Consider the following 25,689-nt stretch of genomic DNA (forward strand, 5'->3'; position numbering starts at 1 on the left):
CGACTACTTCTGAAAAGTGAGCTTTCTTTTGTTTCTCTCGGTTTTGCGATAAGTTTCCTTTGTTATCCCGTTAATTTCTCCCCTCTCTCTAAAAGGGATACTTTCATGCATTACGTCGAATGCGAATTATTTCAAATATCAAAGAAAAATTTTAACACGCGGTATTATCAGTAACGCGGCGTTAATCACTTTTCTTTCTTCAGCCGATCTCTAAGCTCAGTTCGGATTAAAGGAACGGAGCTTGATAACGGAAGATGATTCCCCGAGGTATTTCACGTCGAGGACGCGCCGATTGGTGTGGGAGATAAAGTCCTTTTATCAATGTCCCTCTGGTGAAAGTATATCTCGTGTGTCTCTCGCTGATATGAACCTGCGCGTGGAATTTTATCCGGACAAATAAATCGTTGAAATTCTTCGTCGGATAGAACGATAAATCACAAAGGCTTTTCAAAATTTCTAAAATTCCCGAATCGCTGTCGTTTAGTGTTGCGGTACATGAGGCAGCGCTATTTTTATAATTTGCCAAATATAATTAAGTGCCCATAAAACTTTTTTAAAAATATCGTTAAAAAAAATATCACTTCGCTATCGCAAATATTATACATGTCGCGAGAAAAATATATTACGCTGCATTAAAAATTGAAAATGTATACTTTAACGAACACACCTCGGAAAGAATTTTTTCGGGACTGAGAAAGGACAGATAGAAAAAAAGAGAGAGAGGAGATCTTAAAATATTTAACTATTTAACTCTAAAATTAATTATGGTAAATATACACGCGATTGGTAATTGGTATAGAATTCGAGTCGAAATGTTTGTTCTACATCAGTCCTACAAATTTGAAGAACTTAATGAAGAATCTCAAAACACTATACAAAGCTATTGTTGTACTTTACTGCAGATACCATAGAAGGAGGAGGAGAGCATACTACTAGGTGGCGGGCGGGAGACGCCGTGCGTTCGAGATCTGCGTATCTTTTTCGTTCCAGAAAGAGAAAAATATCGAGAGCGCGGTTCTTTTGGCTAGGCCGGGGGGGACTCGAACCCGGGTCTTTCGCTTGCCGGGCGACTGCTCTAAACCACTGAGCTACCTGACACTCCACGCTCACGACACTCTCCTCTTCCTAGATAACGCTCAGAGATATCGTTCGGAAGCGACATCTCTCGGCGCGATCCCGAGCGCACGGCGACTACAGAGAGAAACAATGTTACTGTACCAAATGGTACAGCTATCAGTCTCTCAAAGTCAAAGGTTGCTATCCTTTAAGACCTGCTATGTATGCCCGTCTCCACCGTTGCCCCTCCTAGTAAATACTGCAGGTGGTTGTTTACTGCCGTTTTGTCCATACTGAAGAAACTCGAAGAGAGAACTGATTCAAGAACTCGTTCAAAAAAGAATATTCAATATTCGATTGTCTCAGTATATTCTACTAGAATTTATTTATTTCCAAAATTTATTTATTTTTTATTTGTTTATATATATATTTCTTTCTATTTATTTATTTAATTCTAAAATTGCGGGGCGCGAGACAGTCGCGACTCGACGATGAAGATTCGAGATCCGATATTTAACTTGAATATTTTTTAACAAAACTGACAAAGTTCAGAAACTCTCAACGCGATCAAAGCTGTCCCTTATTCCTTTACTTCGCGGAGAAAATGTCAGAAAAATTAAACGCTCAGATGTATCGAATATATAAAACTAACACTCCCTCATTGCTACTCGCGACATTGCTCTGTCCGGTCGGAAAACCTCAAAAACCGCATGATTTGTAGGGAACATGGAAGAGGTAAAAATTTTCGATTATAGAACGGTTTAAATCATCCAATTATTTAAAAAAATCCGTGCTCATCCCGTTTCCCTTTCCTTTTCAAACACTCGTTCTTATTTGGACACGTGTGTATATAATATATATTATTCCATCACGTTATATACTATAATTGATGATAAACGAGATGTGATGTCATTATACATTAATACATTAATTCGCGAATATACACATGCGATTGGCAATTAACGAAATGTGGATACTTGAATAAAATTTACATAGATAAGCAGATGTTGAATTATTTAATAAAGATTACAGTGTGAGTAAATGGGTAAAAGAACAAATCGTTAGTCTCATCTCTTCCTAACTTCTTTTTTCTTTTTTTTTAACGAAAGTTGCGATGAAATTTGTAGCTCTTAAAAGAACTGATCTGAAGCTGGAAAGGTAAAAATAACAGTTATACGTCTAACAATCCTTATTAGTAACTTTATCAAAAATGTTTATCAATAATGATTTAACTATAGAACATCAGTAAAATAACAAAAGTTAAACAGAAGCATCAAAAGGTGTTGGTTGACGTTAACAAGACTGGATACGCGGCCAAAGAAGCATTATCAGACGTGAAAATCAACAGTCGCAAGATTTACGTTACATTCTAAGGCCGATATTCATAGACTCGTGAATTATTTAAGATTTTTGATCGAAGGTATAATTAATCACAGACTGATATTCATGGACTGTTACTTGGTCGTTTGGATCGATACTTCTTGTGTGAAATAATGCAAGAAATACAAGTATAGGTTGACAATTAATCGGAATACATTGAAGTTATAATTATATGTCGAATGATGACAAGTTATAAATGTTGGCCTAAATTTCGACTCGGATATTTCTTTATTTTCAAGTTCGCCAAACGTTCCGTAAAAACGGAAATTTTCTGTATAATAAATGATTTAGCACACCTTGAAGATATATGATGTATCGCCATCCTCATCCGGCGTCTTGCGTCTTTTATCTTGGCATCTCAACCCAGCATCCTTGCTACTCCGTCGTGGCACTGGTACTGACACTGACACTAACAATGACACTCGCGTAGAGACGATTATTGAATCGAAGATGCACGTGTTAAATAACGCGATCCCGACGAGAGACTGATTAAGTATCTCAAAAGTGCCGACGAAATAGTTTAATCACACGCGTAGTCCGCGCGCGTTGTATACGTGTTACTCGCCGGCATGGAACTGAACGGAAAACTTCAAAAAGTTCGCAACGAATAAAAGTAAACATGATTGCTTCGAAGGTTTTTGTTTTGTTTTGACTGCGTGATCACTTGGGCTCATTAATGAATGACTACCATTGGCGACGAGTGGAGATGAGTTTACATTTTTTACCGATTGTTCTCGTATTCTCGCGCGTCGCGCACTTTTTTCTGTGATCGAGCGTTGAAATACATTTTAAGAAAAATTAATATTGGAATACATATATGTATCGCATATGAATATGTATATATATATATATATATATATATATATATATATATATATATATATATATGGCATATAAAATACACTTTAAGAAAAAAAATAATAAGAAAAAAATTAATATTGAAATACATGTACAGAGTGTCCCGTATCACCTTCACAATCTTTCGTGAGGACGTAGAGCGGATTGAGATGAACACAAAAGTTCCATATCGTTTTGCGATATTCTTAATAACCGAAATTAATTAAAGAAGATTCGTCTGCACAGTCTGCCGTTGTATACTTATACATTAAGTTAAATTGAACAAAAAAGTTCTTTACCATTTTGCAAATAACCACATAGATTTTTAGATATTAATTAAAGAAAATTGTTACATAATTGTATACCACAATGCACAAATTTCCTTTTATTAATGGTAGAGGACTTTTTTGTTCAGTTTGACTTAATGTATAAGTATACAACAGCAGACGGTGCCACTGCAGTTCATCTATCATATCGCGCGTGATTATTCACCAATTTTCTTTAATTAATTTCTCGGCTATTATTGAAAATATCGTAAAACGGTATGGGATTTTTGTGTTCATCTCAATCCTCTCTTCGTCCTCACGAGAGATTGTGAAGGTATATGGGACACCCTGTATATGTATTATAGGGTACAGGGTATCCCTGTATAGGGATACAGGGTATCTCACACTCTCCTCCGTGCATTTTGTGGGAACGTAGAACAGGTTGCGGTGGACATAAAAGTTCTATACTGTTTTGCGATATTCGCAATAATTATCGAGATATTAATTGTAGAAAATTTGTGAATGATCATGCAGAATATGATAAATCGGTTATAGTAGCAACGATTGCCGTCGTATACTTATACTTTAAATCAAATTGAACAAAAAAGTCCTCTACCATTTTGCAAATAATCACTCATAGATTTTTAATTATTACTTAAAGAAGATGAGTGCATTATCATGCAAAATCGTGCAATAATCTTCTTTAATTAATAATTAAAAATCTATGTGATTACTTGAAAAATGGTAGAGGATTTTTTGTTCAATTTGACTTAATATATATACCTGTATATATGGCATAAGAATATGTATATATACATATGACATATGAAATACATTTTAAGAAAAATTAATATTAAATATTGCAAGCGCCTGAGAAAAGAATCTTTTTCATGCAAATTATACGGTATCATTTATAATTAATGCTACCGGGTTACGACACGCGAAACGCTAGCGTGTTGAGCTTACGGCATGCAAGCGTACTTACTTTCTCGGCCGCTTACTCTCGTGAAGGGAGGTATAGACGTTCAACCTGATTTATTACGGGTCCGGTGCATTCACCTTCCGGCGAAGTTCGCCCGTTAAAAACGTGCAATCGATAATAATGGCCTGGACGAACCGCGAAAGTGGCCGCGGATCATCGATTCTAAATGCGACTTAGGTCTTTCGTAAATCACGGCACGGAAATACAATCGAAAGGATCGCGGGTAGCAAGGTGCGCCGTGGAAATTGGATGATGCACTTAGAGCTTGGGTTGAAGAACGGGTGCGCGTGTTGAATTTTCAAAGAATTGCCACGAGACTGCAACTTGTTATCGTATATCTCGTGTCCAAAGGAAAGAGAGGAAAGAGATTAAGATGACTCTAATAGAAGAATAGAAGCTAAAAGATCGGTTGAAACTTTTTAGCAAAAATTGATTCAATCGGCAAATTGGTATCGATATGAGCTTAACTTCGTTCCACTTGACGTGTTATTTTCAAACTAATGGCCGCGAACGCGGTCTCGGTCGTTCATAACTCGCATTATTGCATCGGATGTAACGTCCACGTTGAGATTTAAATAAGCGTAATTGCGCTTCAGAGCTTTTGTGGTTTTGACGTAGTATTGTAATATCTTCAGAAACGCGCTCTTGATAACTGTATTAAATTCTTTTTTCATATCAATCTCATGGCGAATGCCACGAGAAATAAATCCTCTAGAAAATATCGCTCGAGATTATTCCACGTAGAATCAATAGTTCACACACACAAGACTCAAGACGAGTACAACAACAAGATGTGTGTTGCTCAAGTATAGTAGGAGAACCTTTGGATATTTGCATACATGTTAGCTTAAGTTGGATGTCGAATCAGGACGTGATACACAGGATGGATGTCCGGGAACGCAATTAATGCTAAATTATTCTTCGTCGGTGTTGCAAAAAGCGCATGATAATGACGCACGTCAGACACGCTACGTTCTGATGGATGGGTAAGAATATCAGCTGCTAGACGTCGTTTTCTTTTCTTCCCGATGAGAATAACGCTGATGAGCTCACATAGTATTAAACAAACTACCATGTCACGAACTGTAACTGCACAATACTGAGACTAGGTAATGACGTATTCGACTGCTGGCATACGCAGAAAACGAGAAAAAGGAAATACATCGCGATAAAAAGTCCACTGACGGTGGAGATCCCAGCGGAAAAATCAGAGCAGAGGTGGAAGTCGTAATATTGATTATTCATTGCCGTGTCGCGTCATTGCGCGCACATCATCCGACGCATTAAAATTGAAATTTATATGCGTATATCCAGACAGAAAAAACTCAACATAAGCGCGTTTTATATACCTTCCCCTCTTCTCCCGTGAGGGGAACAAATTATATACAAGTATTTCTTCGGAATCTAACCTCTCTCTCATGGAGACATAGTACGAATTAAGATAAACATAAAAATTCTATATACTGTTTTGCGATATTCCCAATAATTATCGAGATATTAATTAAAGGAGATTTGTGAATGATCACGCGAGATATGGTAGATGAGCTATAGTGGCGACGTCTGCCATCGTCAATTAGGTCAAACTGAACAAAAAGTCCTCTACCATTTTAATAACTTTGTAGATTTTTATTTATTAATTAAAGTATTATTAATTATAGAAAATTGGCGGATGGTCGCTCGCGATAAAATATTAATGTTTTCTAATTGGTAACTAAAAATCTACAAGGCTTTTAGGAATTGGTAGATGCCTCCATGAGAGCTTCCGAGATTGTTCTGCGACATCTTATATCAATTGTAAAGGGGGTATGATAATTTTTTATGTCCGTAAGCATAGACATCTCTTTCTCGTAATATGGAATAAAAAATCGCATGTCCAATTTGACTTTTACAGGTGTGCAGTTCATCAAGGATTGTCCGGTAGAGCCATACATTCCCGTGTACATGCTGATCGGTGGAGTTGTAGGCGCCGTGCGTATGTTTTGGGCGCTCTATTCGCAGATACGCTCTCGGAGGCCGGAGGTCTTGTCCGTACCTTCTGCCAGACCACATGTCTCACCCATGAAATTACTCTCCATAGCTTTATCGTGCTTCCTGGTCGGGTGGTTCGTGTTAGGTAAGCAAGATATTTTCTACGAAATTCTATCGCGTCTGTAATTTACCCCGTGAGAGCGGTCCTCGAACTTTCTGAATGGCACAATGCCACAGAGGATTTATTCACACACACAAACACGCATACACACATATACACACATATGTACACACAAATGCACACGATGAGTTCAAAGCCACATTACGGAAATATGTTCATAATACTTCCTTCCGTGATTTCATAATAATCTCACGTTAAAGTACCAATAAACTTGCCTAGAAGTTTATTATTATACAGAAGATAAGGAGGAAGGGAACACACACACACACAATCTCTCCAATAAAATACACGATAAAATTAATAACCGCTATTCTTTGACACACTATCCGGACAATTAAATCGAACGGTTTTCTTGTCTTATACTTTTTTACACTTTTTATACTTTTTTACTTCTTTCATTTTTCCTTTTCATCAAGCGATGCGCTAGCCCGACGATTGATTTTTTTTTATCTAAGCATTAATATGAAGTCATTAATTCACTTGTCCAGCACATTGTAATTAGTATATGCCAGAAAGAATTACTCATTTTATCGTTTGTCTAAAACTTGCGACTTGATCGAAATTCGTAATGAAGATGGAGTAAATCCCGAGATTTATTTCATCTTCATGCGAACGACGGAAACGCAACGACGACACACAAAGTTCGCGGAGAACACCGCGTTATTATGCATTATTATGTTGCTTCACAAACATTGCAACGTGAATTGTGTTTAACTTCCTTCTATGCCGGCCTTAATTGCGCGATGCTTTCTGCGCCTACTATGTTATTCTTGCGGGAATCCTTTCTATTCACATTATGCCGGCAAAAATATCGGTCAAGTGGCAGGCTTTGTTTATATTTGCACTTTGCGCGGTTGATTTTAATGGCGGATTCTATCTTTAACGAGGAAAATGGATCGAGATATTTCAGAGGCGTGTTCTCGCCGTTCTGTCATTTTAATCGAGCCAGCTATTTATTTTCCTTTTGTCACATAAATTGTCGATATTTCTTCCGGCGTATCTCTTCCTCCTATTAATTCAGAATCGAATGCGTAAAATGGCGAAGAATCTATTTTATCTTTAATAGGGAAAATGGATCGAAGTCGAGATATTTTAGAGGCGTGTTCTCGCCGTACTGTTATTTTAATCGACTCAGCCATTTATTTCCGTTTTGTCACATGAATTGTCGATATTTCTTCCGATGTACCTCTCCCTTTTGTTAATTCAGGATCGAATGCATGGAATGACGAAGAACGTAAGGCACCGCGAGCTCGTGGCATAACGTTCGCATGCCAATTCGTGTGGAAAAAGGAATTCCGCGACTGGGAAAAAATTCAGCGGTAGAACGATTAAACCGAGTTCGTGACCGAGCATCGCCGTGCGATATTTACAATTCGTGCGGCGCGCGAACGTCATAGTGGAAAACGCGACAGTTCGCTGGTCGGAGTACGGCACGTAATTGCAGACTGCTTAATCTCGAGCACCTGATATATGTGCGTCACGTAACAGCGAGGTCGTTAGCACTTTGGGAGTTTTTGGGTCGGACGCAAAAGTGTAGTTCTAGTTGTGCTAACGGAGGGGCAAATTGCGAGAGGAATGCCTTTTGGCTGCGGTTCAAGAGAATTATTTTTTAGTCGAAAAAGGAAGCTAAGTCCGACTATATTTCGCCGAGACATACTTCTATTCTTTTTTTTTTTCATCGCCTACACATTAAGTATGATATTGACTCGCGAGTAGTCGGTCTTGTAAGTAGTCTTTTTTCCCTTTTCTGTTTCAGGACATTATTGGATACTGCACATAAAATGGCCGGAATACGAGTTTTCGTTGTACGCGCCCAATAATTGGTGTCACAAGACGCTCTACATTTTTTCTTTAGTTCATTTGTGCGTGGTGTATGCGGTTTTGTTAGTGATACTGTTGGTCGCGATCGGCCTGGCTTTCTGCAGAATTCTGGAATGTCCCTTACCAGAAAGGTAAGTCGATGTTGCGCACATGTACTCGGAGAGCACCCGGCTTGCAGGCATTTCTCTTCTTAGACTTCAACAGTCACAGAGTTGCATGAAATCTCAGTTGAACGATGAAATCAGTTGCATTGATTACAAGCCGATAACGTTGCATTCATTCGCGCGAAATGTCTAAAAGCTGTCTTCTTACAAATTGCAGATATAGAAAGCGACAGTTCCGATCAAGACTAGTTTTCCTAAAAATTTTCAAGATAGGGGAATAATTCGCGACGTCGCGCGATTTTCTTTGGAAAATGCGAGCGCGAGTCACATAATGAAAATAACGCGCGATGTTGACGTAGTTCCCGTAGAAATTGACGACGCAAACTATTTTACGACGGCGAACCCGACGATGAAAAATATTTCGCTCCGGCGCGTCACCGCGTTTCAATCTGCGTATATCAAAACACTCACTCGATACGTTTGGAGAGCTGAGTAGCACACGCGCATATCACGTAACGTGCGGCTCGTATAAACGCACACCTATCATATTTCTATCGTCGGCGAAATGTGAACGCCCACTCGAAGCCCCGTGCTGCGTGCTCAACATGATAACGAGATGATTAAAATATTTGCGGCGATTGTACAAGGGATACACGTGGCGAGCCTTTGTAAAAATTCCTGTACCGTATCGCGACTTGGCCGTTTACACCCTGCGCCCAAGACACACAGAGAAGCATCCAAAATAAGAAAAAAAGTAAAGTAAAGAAAAAAAGACGAAGCGTTTTCGAACCCATGTTCGTGTAAACTTTCTCTTTTATTTTTGATATCGCTATACGCTCCCTGAGTGCACCCTTTAAAGCTGGAGAATGTCTTCCGTAAGGGAGACCTGCCGGAATCGTGTTTGTCTAGCCATTACTAACGAAAAAATTGTAATTCTCCGACCGGTGCAATTCCGACGACACTCTTCTATCGATCTACGTGTAATAAACATCGAAATTCTGAAAGAGGAAAAAAATAACCACAGTAAGATAGAGACATTTTGTATAAATCGACGAATCTTTCTCTCCGCGGTCGATAAGAGCACACTCACGCTCCAAAGTGCGCCCGTTCTGCTCGACTTTCAGATACAAATAACCATGGCGATCTGTTCGCCAGAATAAAATCCGCGAGAGGAAGAAGAAGAAGCAGAAGTTGGCGGTCAGCGATAGGGGTGGTGGCTGGCGTCTAGACAGATGCAAGGTCCTGGAAGACCTGCAGGAGGAGGAGGATGACGATGACTACTACGAGCGGAGCGGCGATGTCGAGTCGGGCGAGGACAACAGCAGTAACAAGATTGTCCAGGAGGTGAAGTTCAGCAGCAAAGTGCAGTTTCGCGCGCCGGATATCATCGAGTTGTGATGAACAAGCGACCACGACGGAGGAGGAGTTCTGCCGTCGAAAGGGCGACGGAAGGACGCGACCGGCGGGATGTTGTCGGCGGGAGCAATTCGTAATCTGGAAAAGTTTGCTGCGATAACGAGAACACTAGCCGCGGGGGCGGGATCTGCGACGAAGAGGGGAAGTAGCGAGATTGTAGCGGAAGAATGGATAATGAGGTCGCGAGAGAAAAACGCCGCGGGAGACCAATGACGACATATATATCTTTTTCATGAGTAATCGAGGTCGAGACCTCGACACGTGCGAGAAGGGATGCTTGTCTTCCGTGGAGGAGGGGGGGAGAGGGGTGATGGAAATCCGGAAAAGTTCTCGAAACTCGCGAGACTCGGCGAGCGGATCGGCATTTTAGCCGCCCATAAACGGATAACGCAGAGACAATGGAATTCGCGGGAGCGTGTAGTCGTGTCTCGATTGATTTATTCCCGGAGTAATTCACGGAGCACGGAGCTTTTAGCAGTGAGGTTGAAGAGACATTAAGCACGCGACGAGAATTTCGAGCAAACATTGATGCTACTAAAATATAAATTATAAACGTTCATATCAATTTATCATCGTTATCGTCTCGATTCCGAGAGACTGAGGAGGAGAGTGTGTAACTTCGACACGAGGGAAGTTGGTACCATTTTGCGATGAAAAATGAGCAACTAGAACGAGGAATAAAGAGGTAGGAGATCGACGGATTCTCGTGGCCGGATTTAACGTAAGAATTCTGCCTGGCGACGAGGGAAAACAAAATAAGAGTTCTTTTGGTGGAAGAAAATTCGCCAAAGATTGTCCGTAAGAATAATACTGGATAGAGTGCGTTCTCGCCTGAAACAGAGAATATTTCCCGAGGAATTTCGTGCCGGAGCGTCGTTTCGTGTGTTACGCCGTTCGATACGAGTCGCGTGTACTGCTGGCTGTGTGCGGCACGGCGGAGAAATCGATATGAAGACCTCCACGAAGCACTTACATCAGAGCGAGGATTTCCGATAGCGAATCTTCGATTCGGCGCTAATAAGGGGGAGGGCTTTTCCCCCTCCCCCTCTCTCTATCTCTCTTACGCACAAATTAAACGTGGAAATTGGATTTTAAGTCACGCGATAGAACCTAATCAAATTAGCATCGCCGAGAACGATGTATTCTTCTCCTCCTGGAAATGTTCGCCGAGGAACTCCACGTCACATCGACATCGATTTCGCGCGATTAATTGCCGGACTCGTAGTCATCGATCTTCCAATTCCTTTAATTCGTTCAACAACGGAGAAGTCCTCCGCATTTCCTCCACCTTCAACATCGAGCTTCCAGCAAGATTATAACTAAAAAAAGGAAAAATAAGAAAAAAGAAAGAAAAATATATGACTTTGGGAAATTGATGTGTATTCTTGAACAGATTAATCCCGCGCAGAGCCCCTCGACAGTCGGGGCTCGAAGTCCAAGTTCCATCACTTCCCACACAGATTCGCCCCCGTGGGAAATGCGTCGTGTAACAAGCTCGAGCCGTAAAGGCCGGTAAAGTCGGGGAAAATTCGCGGAAGCACTGGCGACTACCACGGTGTAATTTTACCACGGTGTAATGTCTACCACAAAGTTACGGCTCACCCCAGCGCAAAGAAATCGACAATGAGTTCGCGGAATTCCGAGTCGCTTACTTCGAGCGTGGAGGAGCGAAGAATCGCACGGATGGTAAAAACACGGGGAAAGAACGGGATACAATCGACTTATCGCGCGGCAACGATGACAACGACGGCGACAACGACAACAACGACGACTGGGAAGACGACGACGAAAACGACAACGATGACATGTTTCTGCGGGCCGATCCGACGCGCAAAACCGTTTCATCGAATCAAGTCTGGCGAAGTAGTTTACAGTGACGGCGTTTCTCTCCGTTGGCTCAGTGGCGGAAGTGATATCGGGATTTTTGTTCCGATTACTCGATACTCTCACTCCTGCACGAAGCTGATACTTGTCGGCGCGCGAGAAATCGCGAGAGATATGGAATTTAACGCCCGCTCGCGAGAATACAGCTGCAAATCGTCCGAGTTTCCGATCGGTTCTCGTTACCTCTCGATAGTGTCGAGCGATGGTTGAAGGTAAGTGGAACTGATTAAGGGTGCTTCAGTACAGGGCGGGACGTATAGAGTGGAGGGGACGTGGTTAGTTAACATTTCCGTTAGTGAATTAGAACTTTTACTGCCGGATCGCGCGTGTTTCGCCCGATTCCCGGTAAAATTACGGGGACTACAATTTTCCAAAGTGAACTCCATTCTCTCCTCTCGCAAAGATCTCGATAATTCAAACGATAGAGGAGTCGCGTCTTCGCTTTCGCGCGCGAACACGTATAAATTTGTAACGTGACTGTTCCTCCCCTTTGTTCGTCCCACCCACTATCGAATTCAAGTCGTTTCGCAGCCTTCACTTAAGATCAAGGCGAAGTGATATATTGGAATGAGAGAAGGGTCGCGTCGACTCCCAAAAGGAACCAAACGCACGTGGTATCGTGAATTATTCACCACTCTCTAAAGCGAATCAGTAAAAATATATCCGATTGAATCAGTCAAAGGAGTATTTCACCGACAATCACTGAATATTCAATATTTTCCTTGATTTTTAATGGAAACACTTTAGTTTGTCACTCAGCAGATTTCACTGCAAAATCCGTAGTAGGCAAATTCGTAATACTCCATACGAAATCCAACTCTCTGCTTTCACGATGATAGAATTAACGGCTTTCACGTAATTTGCGGGCGACAGCGCTATACGCGTTTGCAAGCTGCATCAGTCATGGCTACAGTTTCTACTATTAGCTGATCCTTTCAGCGAAATTTTACTGACTGCAGTGTTATATACTTATAACTGAATCATCACTTACAAACATAGCATTTCGGTGAAGAATACACTGATCGTACTTTAGAGAGTAGGTGTGTATTTTCAATCGGCAACGCGGTCGAACGCGTTTGAAACTTTCTAATCGTTGCAAGGCTTGTCGAAATGTGCAAAAATACCTGATTATAAGTAAATATATTTGTCCTCCGTACACGCATACAAACACACACATTCAAACACAGATGCACACAGATGGATTTTGTTTTTACAAATAACTTTCACAAACATTTCCGCGAATCACTTTATCAACGTTACATTCGGATCGTTTCCGCCCTGCTTTTTTTGAGTTTTATGGAGTAGAACAATTTGAACAGTTTACTCGTGCGCAATTCGCGGGAGAATAGCGCAATTAGCGGGGAAGTTAACGAACCAATCAACGATATGTTCGATGTTCTAACTGCAGTTTTACTTCGACTCGATGCTCCAAAATGTTCTTTCTCGACATTCGATAATCAAAGGTCGTTTTTGAGAAAAAAATTCTTCCCGTTCGTATTGAAAAGAACAATAACGTATCGCGTGAAAGACAGCGCGCGCGAGCGAGAATTCGGGGACGATTTCTGTTGCCGAGCGGGACAAGATGAATCGATCGCGCTGACTTCGTAAGAGCGACCGACGAGTGAGACTGGAGGGTGAATCGAGTCGGATTTAAGAGCCTTTGTCTTGAATAAGATGTAGTGATAAGGCGACCAGAAGGGTTAGCTGCTTAAATTGAGCGAAAGTAGGTCGGCGAATAGAGGCTCCCGAGTAAAAATCCGATTCACCCCTCTCGTGCGTCCTTTAGCGCGTTTATGCTTTTCCTACGTCGAATATTCCGATGTCGCGGAAATTGTCAGTCAGCTCGAATCGATCTCGAATACATGCACACTATTCACATACACATACACACACGTTCATACACTCTAATCGTCACCTTAATAAGTTTAATGCACGGGATTGAAGAAAAAAGAAAAGATAAAACGTAAATTCCGATGTTCAAAATTGCTGCTTCTAAAATTATGGAAGTTTATTTCGCTACGTAAAACGGTGCTCAAAATCGATACAGTTTCGAACACACGAAGTAAACATCTCTAAATTTGGACATTTTATAATTAGGCCGATATTAGTGCCACGTTTTGTCGATGCACCGTGTGATGTGCGTTATTCACGCTGTCTCGAGCATCCCGCGTCGAAGACACAGGAATCAGGCGTTGATCCTTTTGCGATTACGACGCGACCGATCGCGCCTCGACGCCTCGTCAAAAGAATAGGAAGAAAAAATAGACGGAGGGAGGAAGGGAACAATGTGTCAATTAAATCAACACATCAGCAAGCTTCGTTCAAAGCCATGTAGGACGCGAACTTCGCGAGAGAGTAGATATCTCGCGTATATCACAAAAAACGCCGGGCACAGTGACTGTAGATACGTCAGGACCAAACTCTATAAAACAAACAAAAAGAAACAGACAATTCCGTCGCTAAGACGCGACACTTTCTCGTCACGAAGATGCGCAAGTTTGCTGAAAAGATTCAACGTCGTGGAGATAGAAACGACGTTCCCCAGCGCGTTTTCGCGAACTCGCACGTTTATTTCGTAAAATATCATGAATTCACGCGAGATTTAATTGACCGTTTGCGAGTGATATATATCATTATTTTTATATCATTATTTTTTTACGCGGAGGCAGGGCAAGAACTCGGTTCACAAACGTTAACGTCAACGTTCATTTCATGCGCCAATATTCGTTCTTTGTGTATCTATAACCACTGTACCGGTTCACACGAGTAAACGCGCAGCGACAGCTTTCTAAACCGCGGTAATAGAAGCAACGAGCATTTTTACTCGTATGACGTACCGTGCGCGTGTAAAAAAAAAAGATATATGTATATATAAATGTACACATATACTCTCGTACGATAATAGCAGTGACCTCTAATTAAAAATGAGAAAAAAGAGATCTGACCAAAAGCAGCGAATTATCATGGGAATTCAAGCATTTTACTGGCCGTTAATTTTGCTTCAAGTATATGTACATATATATCTATATATCGTCCTTGTGTTTTGCACCTGCGACTGGTTCGAAAACGGGTCCATATTTTATCGTCTATATACGAGTAATAAATACGATGATTGTGTCAGTAATTAAGGCTGTAGCTCTCTCTTTATCTCGTGTCAGCGTGTGTGCGTGAATGTTAAAATAAATCTCCGCTAGGAACGCGCCTTCCACGCGATATTTCCATTCTGTCATTTATTCATTTACCATTATCTCAACGAGCGAAAATTCCGTTCGATTTCCAATCGTGCGAACACTCGAGTGAACGAACACACGGCTTTTTATTGTCTTTCAGTTCCTCGTGCGGACATTTTGTGTATATATATGTATTTATGTGTAAAATAAAGCGTGTGAGATTGGTTAAGTGAGTTTCGGAAGTATGAAATAATAACTTGATGATACTACGCGCTGTGTGCAGCAAAAATTAATGTGGATGGCATTAACTAATGTCGAATGCATGGTTCGTTTAATTTGAAATGTCACGTGTGTACGATGCGTGAACGAGATATCGAATTTCTTCTTGAGAAGTCGCGCAACTTTCGTTGCTGGCAATATTACAAAATTTTGACAATAATGCATGATATATATTTCTCTTTCCCTTTTTCTTTTTCATTTCTCCACTACGTTAGGCAGCGACGAAAAAGTTTGGATGGAGCCACGATAGATGGAAATTGAATTAGAGGTTCCTTCCTCTCGTAAAATTATGGTTTTTATCATACATGGTTGGTTTCGCGAAAACGACGACTATGTGTCATTTTCAAGCACGACAGCTGCGATGATAAATCACGCTATGGCCAGAAAACACGTGCTCACACATACGAGATCGCATATATCGGGGGGTGACTCTGAACAAATTCGCATCGAGCGACCTAATTTCCGAACACATGATCACATTGAGTTGAATTTCAACCGGGTTGTGCGCGACAGACTGACGATTGTTGTTGCTGCTGCAACAATAACAACACACTGTTCCTGTGTTAGCAGAATAATACAAACGATTATCACCTGCGTTTCTCTTCCCTTCTGCGCGCATTTAAGGGACATTTATTACTTCAACCTGTCCCATTTAATGGCAAGCACCTCGGCGTGCTGTTCGCAATATTACCGAAGTATATCATGACATTATGTTTGACGTAAACAAAAGCTCAGCGTCGGCTAGCTCTGTTTAATGTTAAATGTGCGGTGGCGAGGGCGCTCGTCTTAGCCCCGTGAAATTGCAGGCTCGCTACAGCCTTTACACACCCGCGGCCGAACAGCGCATCGATTTTCCTCGGTGAAAATTCGACGGTCGTTCCGGGTTTTGTGGGATTTATGTCGACGTTGAAAGCCGCGCGCGAGACGGAAATCGTGGCCGGGAAGTGGCAAGAGGGAGACACGATGTGAATCGATGTAGAACGCCAGGATCTAACTAGTAAATCAAACCGCCGTATCTCGTATTTCATTCCCGTGTTCCGAATTGATCCGCGAAGATACGGGAATTTCAATCGTAAACAGCTTGCTTGCTTCCTTCTCCTTTCGATATTCGATCTAATAGATAATTATCCTTATGTTGCGCATAAGATACATTTAAATCATACGAACCATGCGTCGACTGCAGATCGAGAATAAGAAGTTTCAAAGAATGTGACCAAAATATTTCGCCTCTTTTTCATAAATTTTGAATATCCCAATTAATGATACACCGATTTTAGCTTATGTCGACCCAAATAGAAAAGTAACCATCCGGTTTGAATTGGAAGCTGTTAGCTCAATAATATTGAATTGAATTTTCTGGCTCGTTACTAATTCATTATTGTTTGATTATTCACAGAAATGTAGAATCGACTTTGTGGTCTAACCGTTGTCTGACTATTACATTTCAAGTATGATAAAGTAGATGGCGTTGTCTGTTCTAAAACACACAAACTAGCTAATATATCACTACTAGCATTTTAAAGTTAAGTAGCAAATAAAAAGTGAGGTTGTTAATTTTGGTTTATCATCTCATAACTGTAATTTTGTTCGTTTAATCATCAGCTAAACTTATTTATCTAGCCACTAAGAGGAGTGAGCGTTACATTACTGGTTAGCATATTAGACACAAATTTGCTATCTTGTGGGTAGACACTGACGAAGTTCAATTTCTACTACGGGAGTAGATTAACAATATGAAGTTTCGATATTATCCTCGTAGTCGTTTGGGAGATAAACGGCCCAAAGGGCTGCAATCTCAACGGACAGCTGTATTAGCGCGTGACGTGAACTTTGCGCGTTATATCACAGAATAATACGAAAATAATATTGACATTTTACATTCTTCATCATCTACATACACCTACTCGTCCCGAGCTTCAAGTCGACTTATCATTTATGGGAATATTCAAAGTTTTACAAAATCCCGTGGAAGAAGGGCGCACTCTTTATTGACGCGTCGCTACAGTTATAACTCCGCAACAAAGGCAAAAGAAATCTTTTCGATAAAATGCGTTATTGTTTACCTCGAAAATGTCATGCATATAAACGTTCTCAGTTAACCAACGTACAAAGGCCAACGAAAAAAATGCGCAAGTCTGTAAATTAGAAGAAGAAATTACAACGAGCCGTTGATAGCGTTGACCCGTCCGCGATTTATTCTTAATAGCTCGACGGGTTGTCCGTAATAAGGATTGCCCGTAAGGATAATCGATCGTGCGCACAGCACATCTTGTACATAATGTGTGTCGTGTGTGAAACAACATGTTAACTATCTAGGTCATCCTCAACACCATCCATGTTCGGGCGTCATCGATGTGTGTGAATGCGTGCGTGCGTGCGTGCGTGGGTGCGCGAGGCAATCCGCGAATGATAATATCGATAACGACAGTGCTAGCGCGGTAGATATCGTTCTTGGAAATTTGTCTCTTGTACGCATATTTTGTCCTTAAACGGTACAAAAGCCGTGTCTCTCACGCGCTTTCTCCTCTCGCGCGAAATCTCCTCTAAAATATCAACGTAGGATAATGTTGCCTGGATATTATTGTAACACAAAGGAGGAAAGAAGAGAAAAGAAATATGATCACCATTCTAGAGTTAACAGATCCTTCGCGTGCACGCGAACGTTACTTGCGGTTACGAAGGGGTCACGAATGCTCATTCCCGTTAATGTAATTCGCGGTGCTCGGGGGATTAATCGATCGAACGCGTAGTGAAAGACTCAGCGAGCTGACTTTCCGTTCACATTCCGTTGGTACTACGCGCCGGCAGTGTTGCGCGTTTCCTGTCGCGTTCTCTCTCGACTAGCGCGGTATGAACCTACTGCAACGCCTAAGCTGCTAATTATAAAAATAGCGTACACACATTAATGTAGCGCGTATCGAAACGTAGGGCGACGCATCTTGTTGTGACAATCGCGCGAGAACGCGGCCCAACTTTGTATGCGAGAACGCAGTGGGACTTTGTGATAAATCGTACATATATATATTATATATATATCGAGTGAGCAACTTGGAACACCATCGAGATAAGTGAGAAATCTCGATTCCGAGACCGTAAAATATCTATCTCTCTCTCTCTCTCTCTCTCTCTCTCTCCTCGACTTAGCCCCGCCTAGATATATAAGCACAACATCGTCGATCAGCAAGACTTATGTTACTAGATGTACTGTTGGGATGTCGTTGAATTTCTCCTAGGATAGGGAGTAGAGTTTATTTATTTTTATACTGGACGTGCGCGTCGACCGAGCGTCCGCTGTGTGTGTTTAATTGGGTGCGCGGGACGTCCGTTATTTAAACAGCAGAGGAAAGAAAAGACAAACGAGCGCGAATGTTTTTCGATTGATTCGGAATCTATGCGCACGCACGACACACATCATCGTTTCTCTCGTTGATTTTCCGCGGGTAATTGCGACCCGTTTCCACGTCGAGATTAGCGTTAGAAGCGCGAGGGTGCGCGCGCGCGTGTGTCGTTTGATCGTTCAGTATCTAAAGGATAGTCTTCAGTCTGCAATGCGGTCGTAGTTACGTTTTAAAGTCGTAGCGCTGGCTTGTAAATCGATCATGTGTCTGTTTCTTTCGCGGAAATTCGTGAAAAGAGCGCGGCCATAAACCACTTGGCCTCTTTTTCACCAATTTGAATATTCTAATTAATGCTATATCGATTTGAAGCTTGAAACGAGTAGATTAAGTATGTAAACTCTCGGCATTATTCTTGCACTCATTTGGGAGATATAAACGATCCAAGAGATTGAGATCTCGACAGACGTTTGAGTTCAGCTCCCAAATGACTGCGAGAATAATATCAAGACTTTGCATTCTACCCGTCTCAAATCGATGTATCATTTACTGGAGTATTCAAAGTTTTACAAAATCCCGTGGAAAACTCGGCCGCATATCTTCATTGACGAGTTCAAGAAAACTTTTCATTTTTCACGAGTTTACGCGAAAGGAAGGTATCCGATCGATTCGCAGACCAGTGCTGTAACTTGAAAACGTAGCTGCGACCACATTGTAGACGATTCCTAACACCCGAGCGCGAAACGAAGCGATAAGCGCGCAGCTCGCGCGCGATTGCTCGGCAGAATGGTAAATATTAAGCGACATTAACGACAACAGTAATGCAAACAGTCGAACGTGCTACGATACGATATCAATGGTACTTTATATAATGCCGAGTAATCCGCGCGCCAATGGGCCGATGTCGGCATTCGATTCGAGGCATTCGCGCTGAATTACTCGCCGCGGCCACCGACCTGTCAAGGGGTGGACTTTTGCGGGACACGCTGCGCTATGTGTTTAGCGATACGTACGTGTTTTTAGCTGTTAGGATTATTTGCACGCGCCAAGTCGCGAATTGTGGTCCAGGCTTTAACGTAGAATTTACAGCAGCGTCACGCGGACCGACCCCGTGCGCCGTTACGTGCACGACGGGTCCGTCCCGTGCGCGTCGATCGTACTTTTCTACATCATTTTCGTCCTTGCGTCGGATGACATTATGGTTGGTCGCTTCGGTCCAATTCCGGTAGTCACATCTAGCGTCACATCATCTCCGGCCTTTTGCGCGCGTCCGCGTGATCCGCGGGGACGACAGTGGCGTAAGTCTCAGGAGCGCGTAAATCGCGAAAATATACAGTGGACGTGAGTCGCGGAGTTTACAGAGGTGTTGTGCGAAATCGACGTGTTGCAATTGTGTCGCGAGAAGTATATATACATATATATATATTCAAAGGCCGATATTTATTAACGATATATTTGTTGATGAAACGCAGCGATGTAATAGAGATCCTGCGAAATTCGCCGTTTACGTTTGAGAGAAATATATATATGTATATATATATATATATATATATATATGTATGTATGTATATATATATATATATATATATATATATATATATATGTATGTATGTATATATATATATATATATATATATATATCGTTTCTCACATAATTCTAGAGAAAGAAAAGCTGTTAAATATATATGTTGTATTGAGCGTCTGTTAAATTTATGCCAAAAGTGTTTAAGATCGTGTTAGATGTGAATTTTACTTCCGATTACGCGGCTGAGTTTCAGTCGCGACGGGGCCCCAAAGAACGATGCATCGGTGCAATGGAGTGTGCGTGATGACCCGGCGAATGTGTGTACACGAACGTCGAACGCCGAAAGCTTTTGTGGGAGTTTGACTGCTATTGACACTACGTACGCACGGATTCGTATATTAACTCCGTTACGCCACTGTGGAGATTGGCGCATGTTTCAGCGGAAATCAATATATTCGTTCATGCTCATCACGTGTGCCGTGTCGCGAATCAACGCCCATCGAAAAATTCGCGAGCGCCGCGAAATAAAAGCCACGTCGAAACTTATAATCCGTCGTCGCGTGCATCGAGACATGCGAGGGCGATAGGGGAGAAGGTGGGAATATGAAGCAGGGTAGTACTACGAAACACAAGGCTGATTTCTTAAGAACAATTGCCGCGGTATGTCGGTAACTGAAACAAACATAACCATTAGGATCTTTATCGGTCGCCAAAGGGGGTCTCGCGTCAGTTGTTACGTTATTTCGCTTCTCGCTACGTTGTTTTTAACGTTAGGAGAGACCGCTTTGATTTCTCTCCGTTAAAACTTTTCACACGATAAGACTCAACAATTTTTCTGTCTTAATCGATAAATCTAACTATAGTATGTAAATTAGAGTAATAAGACTAAACTTGAAGATCGCGGAGTTTTTTCCGAAAATATTTTTCCTACTTTGGGATTTGTTGGGTCGTTTGAAGAAAAAGCGGTGTGATTTGATGTGGAACAAGATGCTCCATATTACCACGTCTTATGTAGTAGATGTGATGTTTTTATTAGCGACTTCTGTTAGATTTAAAGGACTTTTATATAATTTGACTTATTGAGTTGAATTTTCTTAATTTTCGTAGGATATTTTTTAATCTTATTTTCAACTTATAATTTTTACATTCAGAGGAATTCAATAAAAAAAAGTTATTTTAACACCAACATAATAATATTAATATTTAACATAATCCATACAATATAATAATAATATTTTGTAATAATAAAACAAACTTTTTTATCTTTATGCTTTTTTATGTTTCATATATCCATTTTCTAAAACTTCATTTTTTGTACTATGTTAAAAAAACAATATTTAGTGTTCTTTGAATATTTGATTTCTTTTCCTAACGATTATATATACCTTATAAGATATATATATTTTTTTTCTTGCTAACACTTCTGACAGTTATTGATGCAATTATGGCATCTAGTATCGGGTTTTTCTAAAACAAAAAAGTGATCGATATTCCCATACCCTCTCTCCTATGTTGCGCCACGCAATGAAAATTTGTCACGACCGCGGGAGTAAAATTCGATAGCAACGAAGGGAAATTCTCGGGTCTGTCGCTTCAACGAGCAATCAAACGCAAATTTTGAACGAGCGAAAGGAAGCAGCGGTAGTACGAAATAATTGCGCCTAATCAAACGTGTAATCGAATAATAACGAAGCTATTATAGAATCGTCGCCAAGCTTGGCGTACATTTTCATTTTGTATGACCGTGTCATACATAATTTTGATGTCGCGAGATAATTACGCCTGTTATGACCGTGATCATGATCAAATCAATTCAGATAACAGAGTTATCAATGAGACTGCAAATTCTCGCGAAGTGAGATCATTTTTATCGCGTGTGGCGCAACCATGACAGTCGTTATTCCGTAATAGCAGCGGATCCTCATCGATCGCCACGGAGCGCCGTTCATATCGATTTTGCTGTCGGGCGTTTTACGTTATTCAGCGGCAACGTTGTTGCCTAAAATGAAACGAGCGCGGACTATCCGATGAAAACAGGGATTCGCGCGAATAGCGTCGTGCAAAACGTCAGCGCTCGTTGCAGTGTTCTCACGCGAGAAGGGCCTTTCGTTGCGATTTTTCATCTGCCTTCTTCTGCTCTCGACCGCGGTTGAGCGGCCTTCTGTGCCGCGTTATTCTGTGTAAAAAATAAAGGTCGATCCGCGGCTCGATTGGTCATATTGAACCACTATACGAAGACTTCAAGGGTCCAATCACGGCTTTGAATCGTAACCAGCATAAGTCACGCTATGATACATATACACGATACCCCCGTCTCATCATCTCTTAATCGAGTAAGTCTTGTAAGCAGCAGATTTAGAGAACTCTCTACGCCTAATCATATATTCTTTACGGTATTTAGCGTTTAAAGGACACTTTAGCGGCAGGTTTGATTCGCTTCAGTTTCACACGCGTGATGCGGCAGAGAATTGTCTTTTGGACTTGTCAGAAAGTACATTCGGGAAAATTGCAGTTACGAGACCAATTTTGCTTTGTTCGTTCATCCGTCCGTCCGTCCGTGCGTGCGTGCGTGCGTGCGTGCGTGCGTGCGCCTAAGTCTCTTCATTCAATTATGAAGAGACATATTTTTGCAAAATAATCTTTTCGTCGTATCATTTTCCCCGTGAATTTATAATCGTCATAAGTCATTGCGTTCTGGAAAGAACAACTGTAGAGTTCTCTGTCGACACGAGTAACGGTTGAGACAAATCAGCAGAATCCAAACGGCCGCTAAGTTTTCACTTGCTCATATCATATTGTAATAATGTATAATCGTGCTGTTTCAATATTGTGACAACTAATATTGTGAAAACGTCATTTTAAAGTACGCCCAGTACTTTTGCATACGATTAAACAAATAATTTATTTTGAAAGAGTAATGTAAATCAAATTTTAAATATCTCGTAAAAAACGTATCGATTACGCGCATAACATATTGTATGTTATTCAAAGGCCGGAAGAACAGCTAGAATATTGTATTATTCGAAATGTAATGTGATTTGAAATATGATTCGAAGTAACATCGCGTAGGTACAAACGATTGAAACGCAATATTTTATTTCAAAACGCATCTACCAAGTGCATACTGTAACGTGCGTGTGTAAACGTGCATTACTCAGATCAACGTTAGCGAATGATGTGTTGCTTTTAACGCAATACGATCTGTCGACCCTGGCGAAAATGAAAGAGTAAGAAAGACTATCAAACGTTCAGTAACACTTTTCCTCTTTCAAAGAGTTCCGAAATTCTTGTTTGTAAGAGAAAAAAATTTAGGTAAAATGTTATTTAGATATCATTTTCACCATGGAAAAAGATAAAAAACACGCGGTGACGTTTTCCAGTAGTCGCGACATTGAGGCAACGCAATGACACGCAATTTAGACAAGAGTACCTTCCGCCATTCAACCACAACATATCGCTTTGAGGGTAGCCTCGCCATTGAAGGCGCAAACGCGATTACGCGTTGCGTAATCATCACGAACGCTCGCATTCTCACCGCACATTTGGCGCTGAATGCAGCCGCTAATTACCAAGTCTTCTGCCAAGAAGCGACGTGGAGAGCGTAGAAGGAAAGACACAGGAGGGAGAAAACATAACAAACCGCATTCAGCGCTAAATGAGCGACGAAAATACGGACCAAGAGCACGAGATATACAGGTGGCTCTCGCAATTCGCGCGATTAATGAGCTTTCAGAGATTACCGTGTAAACTAAATTAAATCGGGGGCGCGGGAGGGAAGACGCGCAACTCCGCCGCAGACGCTATCCTTATAGCGCGTTGTTGCTGCTGCTGCTCGCAAAATAGTTTCAGCAACAATTTGCGGGAAACGCGATGATCGCGCGATGATCGACAACTGCCTGTAATGAGTCCTAAGCTCTCGTCGCAGCAGATATTAAGGAACGTTCTCCCGCAGCACGTTTCGGCTTTTTGTCAAGATCTCGTCGGCTGACGAGCGCAATGAGCAAGGCTTCGCAAATAATCCGCGAAGCGTTCGCTTATTCCGAAAATCCCTTTCGCTGCGAGTCGCTACATCCGCACGAGAGACGCAATCAGCGGATGGACGTAATTTCGTTCGCGCGAAATAACTCACCGTGTAATCGTTCCGTTTGAAGATGTATCGTGACAACAGTCAGTAGCGCTGTAATTTTCGTCAGACTATAATTATTCGGTATCTCTCTCTCGGCCCGGATAACCCAGTGATTTCGCCAAATCTCGTTTCCTCCGAGATTCCGTATGTCCGCGGATTTATCATGGCGCAATGTTATTCCTGCTGCGCTCACCGCGAATCCTAATCGTCGGCTGTTTCATTAATATCATATGTTTACGGGGAAAGCGTTTATCGACGCGAACGTGCCGGGATATCGCACACGTCGTCCGCGAAAAAGCCTGAACGTGCTCGAGGACAACGTGCCTGCGCTCACTATTACGAAGGATGCAACTAAACAATCGAGCAATGCCAGTGCATGTATCACACACACATTTGTATAATATACATACGATATACATACGATATACATACGATATACATACGATATACATACGATATATATGTATATATATATATATATATATATATATATATATATATATATATATATATATAGCGTGGAAAGTTGAGAAGGAAAAAGAAGTAATATAATGTAACGTATATGAGACACATACACGTACTATGATGTATCCCCGTAGAACTATCGAGGTTGTAAAACGGACGATTAATTTAATAACGGTACGACATTTATATAGGATATTATATTGTAAACAAGCGACACACGCACTGTATGCGGTACGGTGGACTCATATTGTGACCTATTTATAACGTGACCGCCGAATACTGAAAATATAAAATGTCTACGTGGTATATACGGTGGTATCTAAGTCTCTCTCAGTCTTCCTCCCATAAACACGCTTCTCTTTGTCCATCACATATGCGGAATCACGCGCTCTCTCGCCCCTTTTCCCGCCGCGCTCCAAACAAGATTCTCCCTTAAACCACCGCGAAAATGTTCCGTTGAGACTCCGGCGTATGGATATCTTCTTGAGGAACAGCAAATACCAACAACAACTCGATCACGAGGCGACTGACAGAGAGTAAAAACGGATTGACCGCAAAATGCTTACGTGTAATCCGGCTCTCGCGTCTAATTATTTCGGTATGTTCGGTATTGCGTGTCGGTACGTTTAGTATCACTCGACCGTGATGTGATGTGATTACGAGTTCGAATGTTGTTGGGGTGCGCATTGTCGACTGATATATTCGTTCAAACGAAGTTCGCCACGCTTCAATTAACGGCGTGATTAATTTATTCGGCGCGGTACGGTATAGAATTACGCGTACGCTCATGTAACGGGAATGTTCGTTAGAAAATTATTATGTGAGCCCGTGAATACGTTGAAATCAGCGCGAGAAGCAGAATATGCGTCAGCGAGGATTATTTCGTTTATTATA

At 41.4% G+C, this 25,689-nt stretch overlaps 1 protein-coding gene across 4 annotated transcripts in view; it reads left to right on the forward strand.

Moving 5' to 3' along the window:
* LOC116843372 overlaps positions 1 to 25,689 on the forward strand; it is an 86,983-nt gene that overhangs the window by 31,776 nt on the left and 29,518 nt on the right. The window contains exons 6-8 of one of the 4 annotated variants that reach the window (XR_004377875.1): positions 6,413 to 6,634; positions 8,427 to 8,622; positions 8,813 to 12,107. Coding sequence is in view for 3 of the 4 variants with exons in the window: in XM_032813751.1 (XP_032669642.1) it covers positions 6,413 to 6,634; positions 8,427 to 8,622; positions 8,813 to 8,876 (482 nt within the window). In the remaining variant the exon portion in view is untranslated. Of the gene's footprint in view, positions 1 to 6,412; positions 6,635 to 8,426; positions 8,623 to 8,812; positions 21,380 to 25,689 lie in introns of those variants that run through there. The other 3 variants (XM_032813751.1, XM_032813753.1, XM_032813754.1) reach the window with 3 other exon arrangements.

This window comes from Odontomachus brunneus, unplaced genomic scaffold (genome assembly GCF_010583005.1).
Source record: "Odontomachus brunneus isolate Ranch 3 - 2012 unplaced genomic scaffold, Obru_v1 Obru_scaffold_032, whole genome shotgun sequence".
Classification (NCBI taxonomy): Eukaryota; Metazoa; Arthropoda; class Insecta; order Hymenoptera; family Formicidae; genus Odontomachus; species Odontomachus brunneus.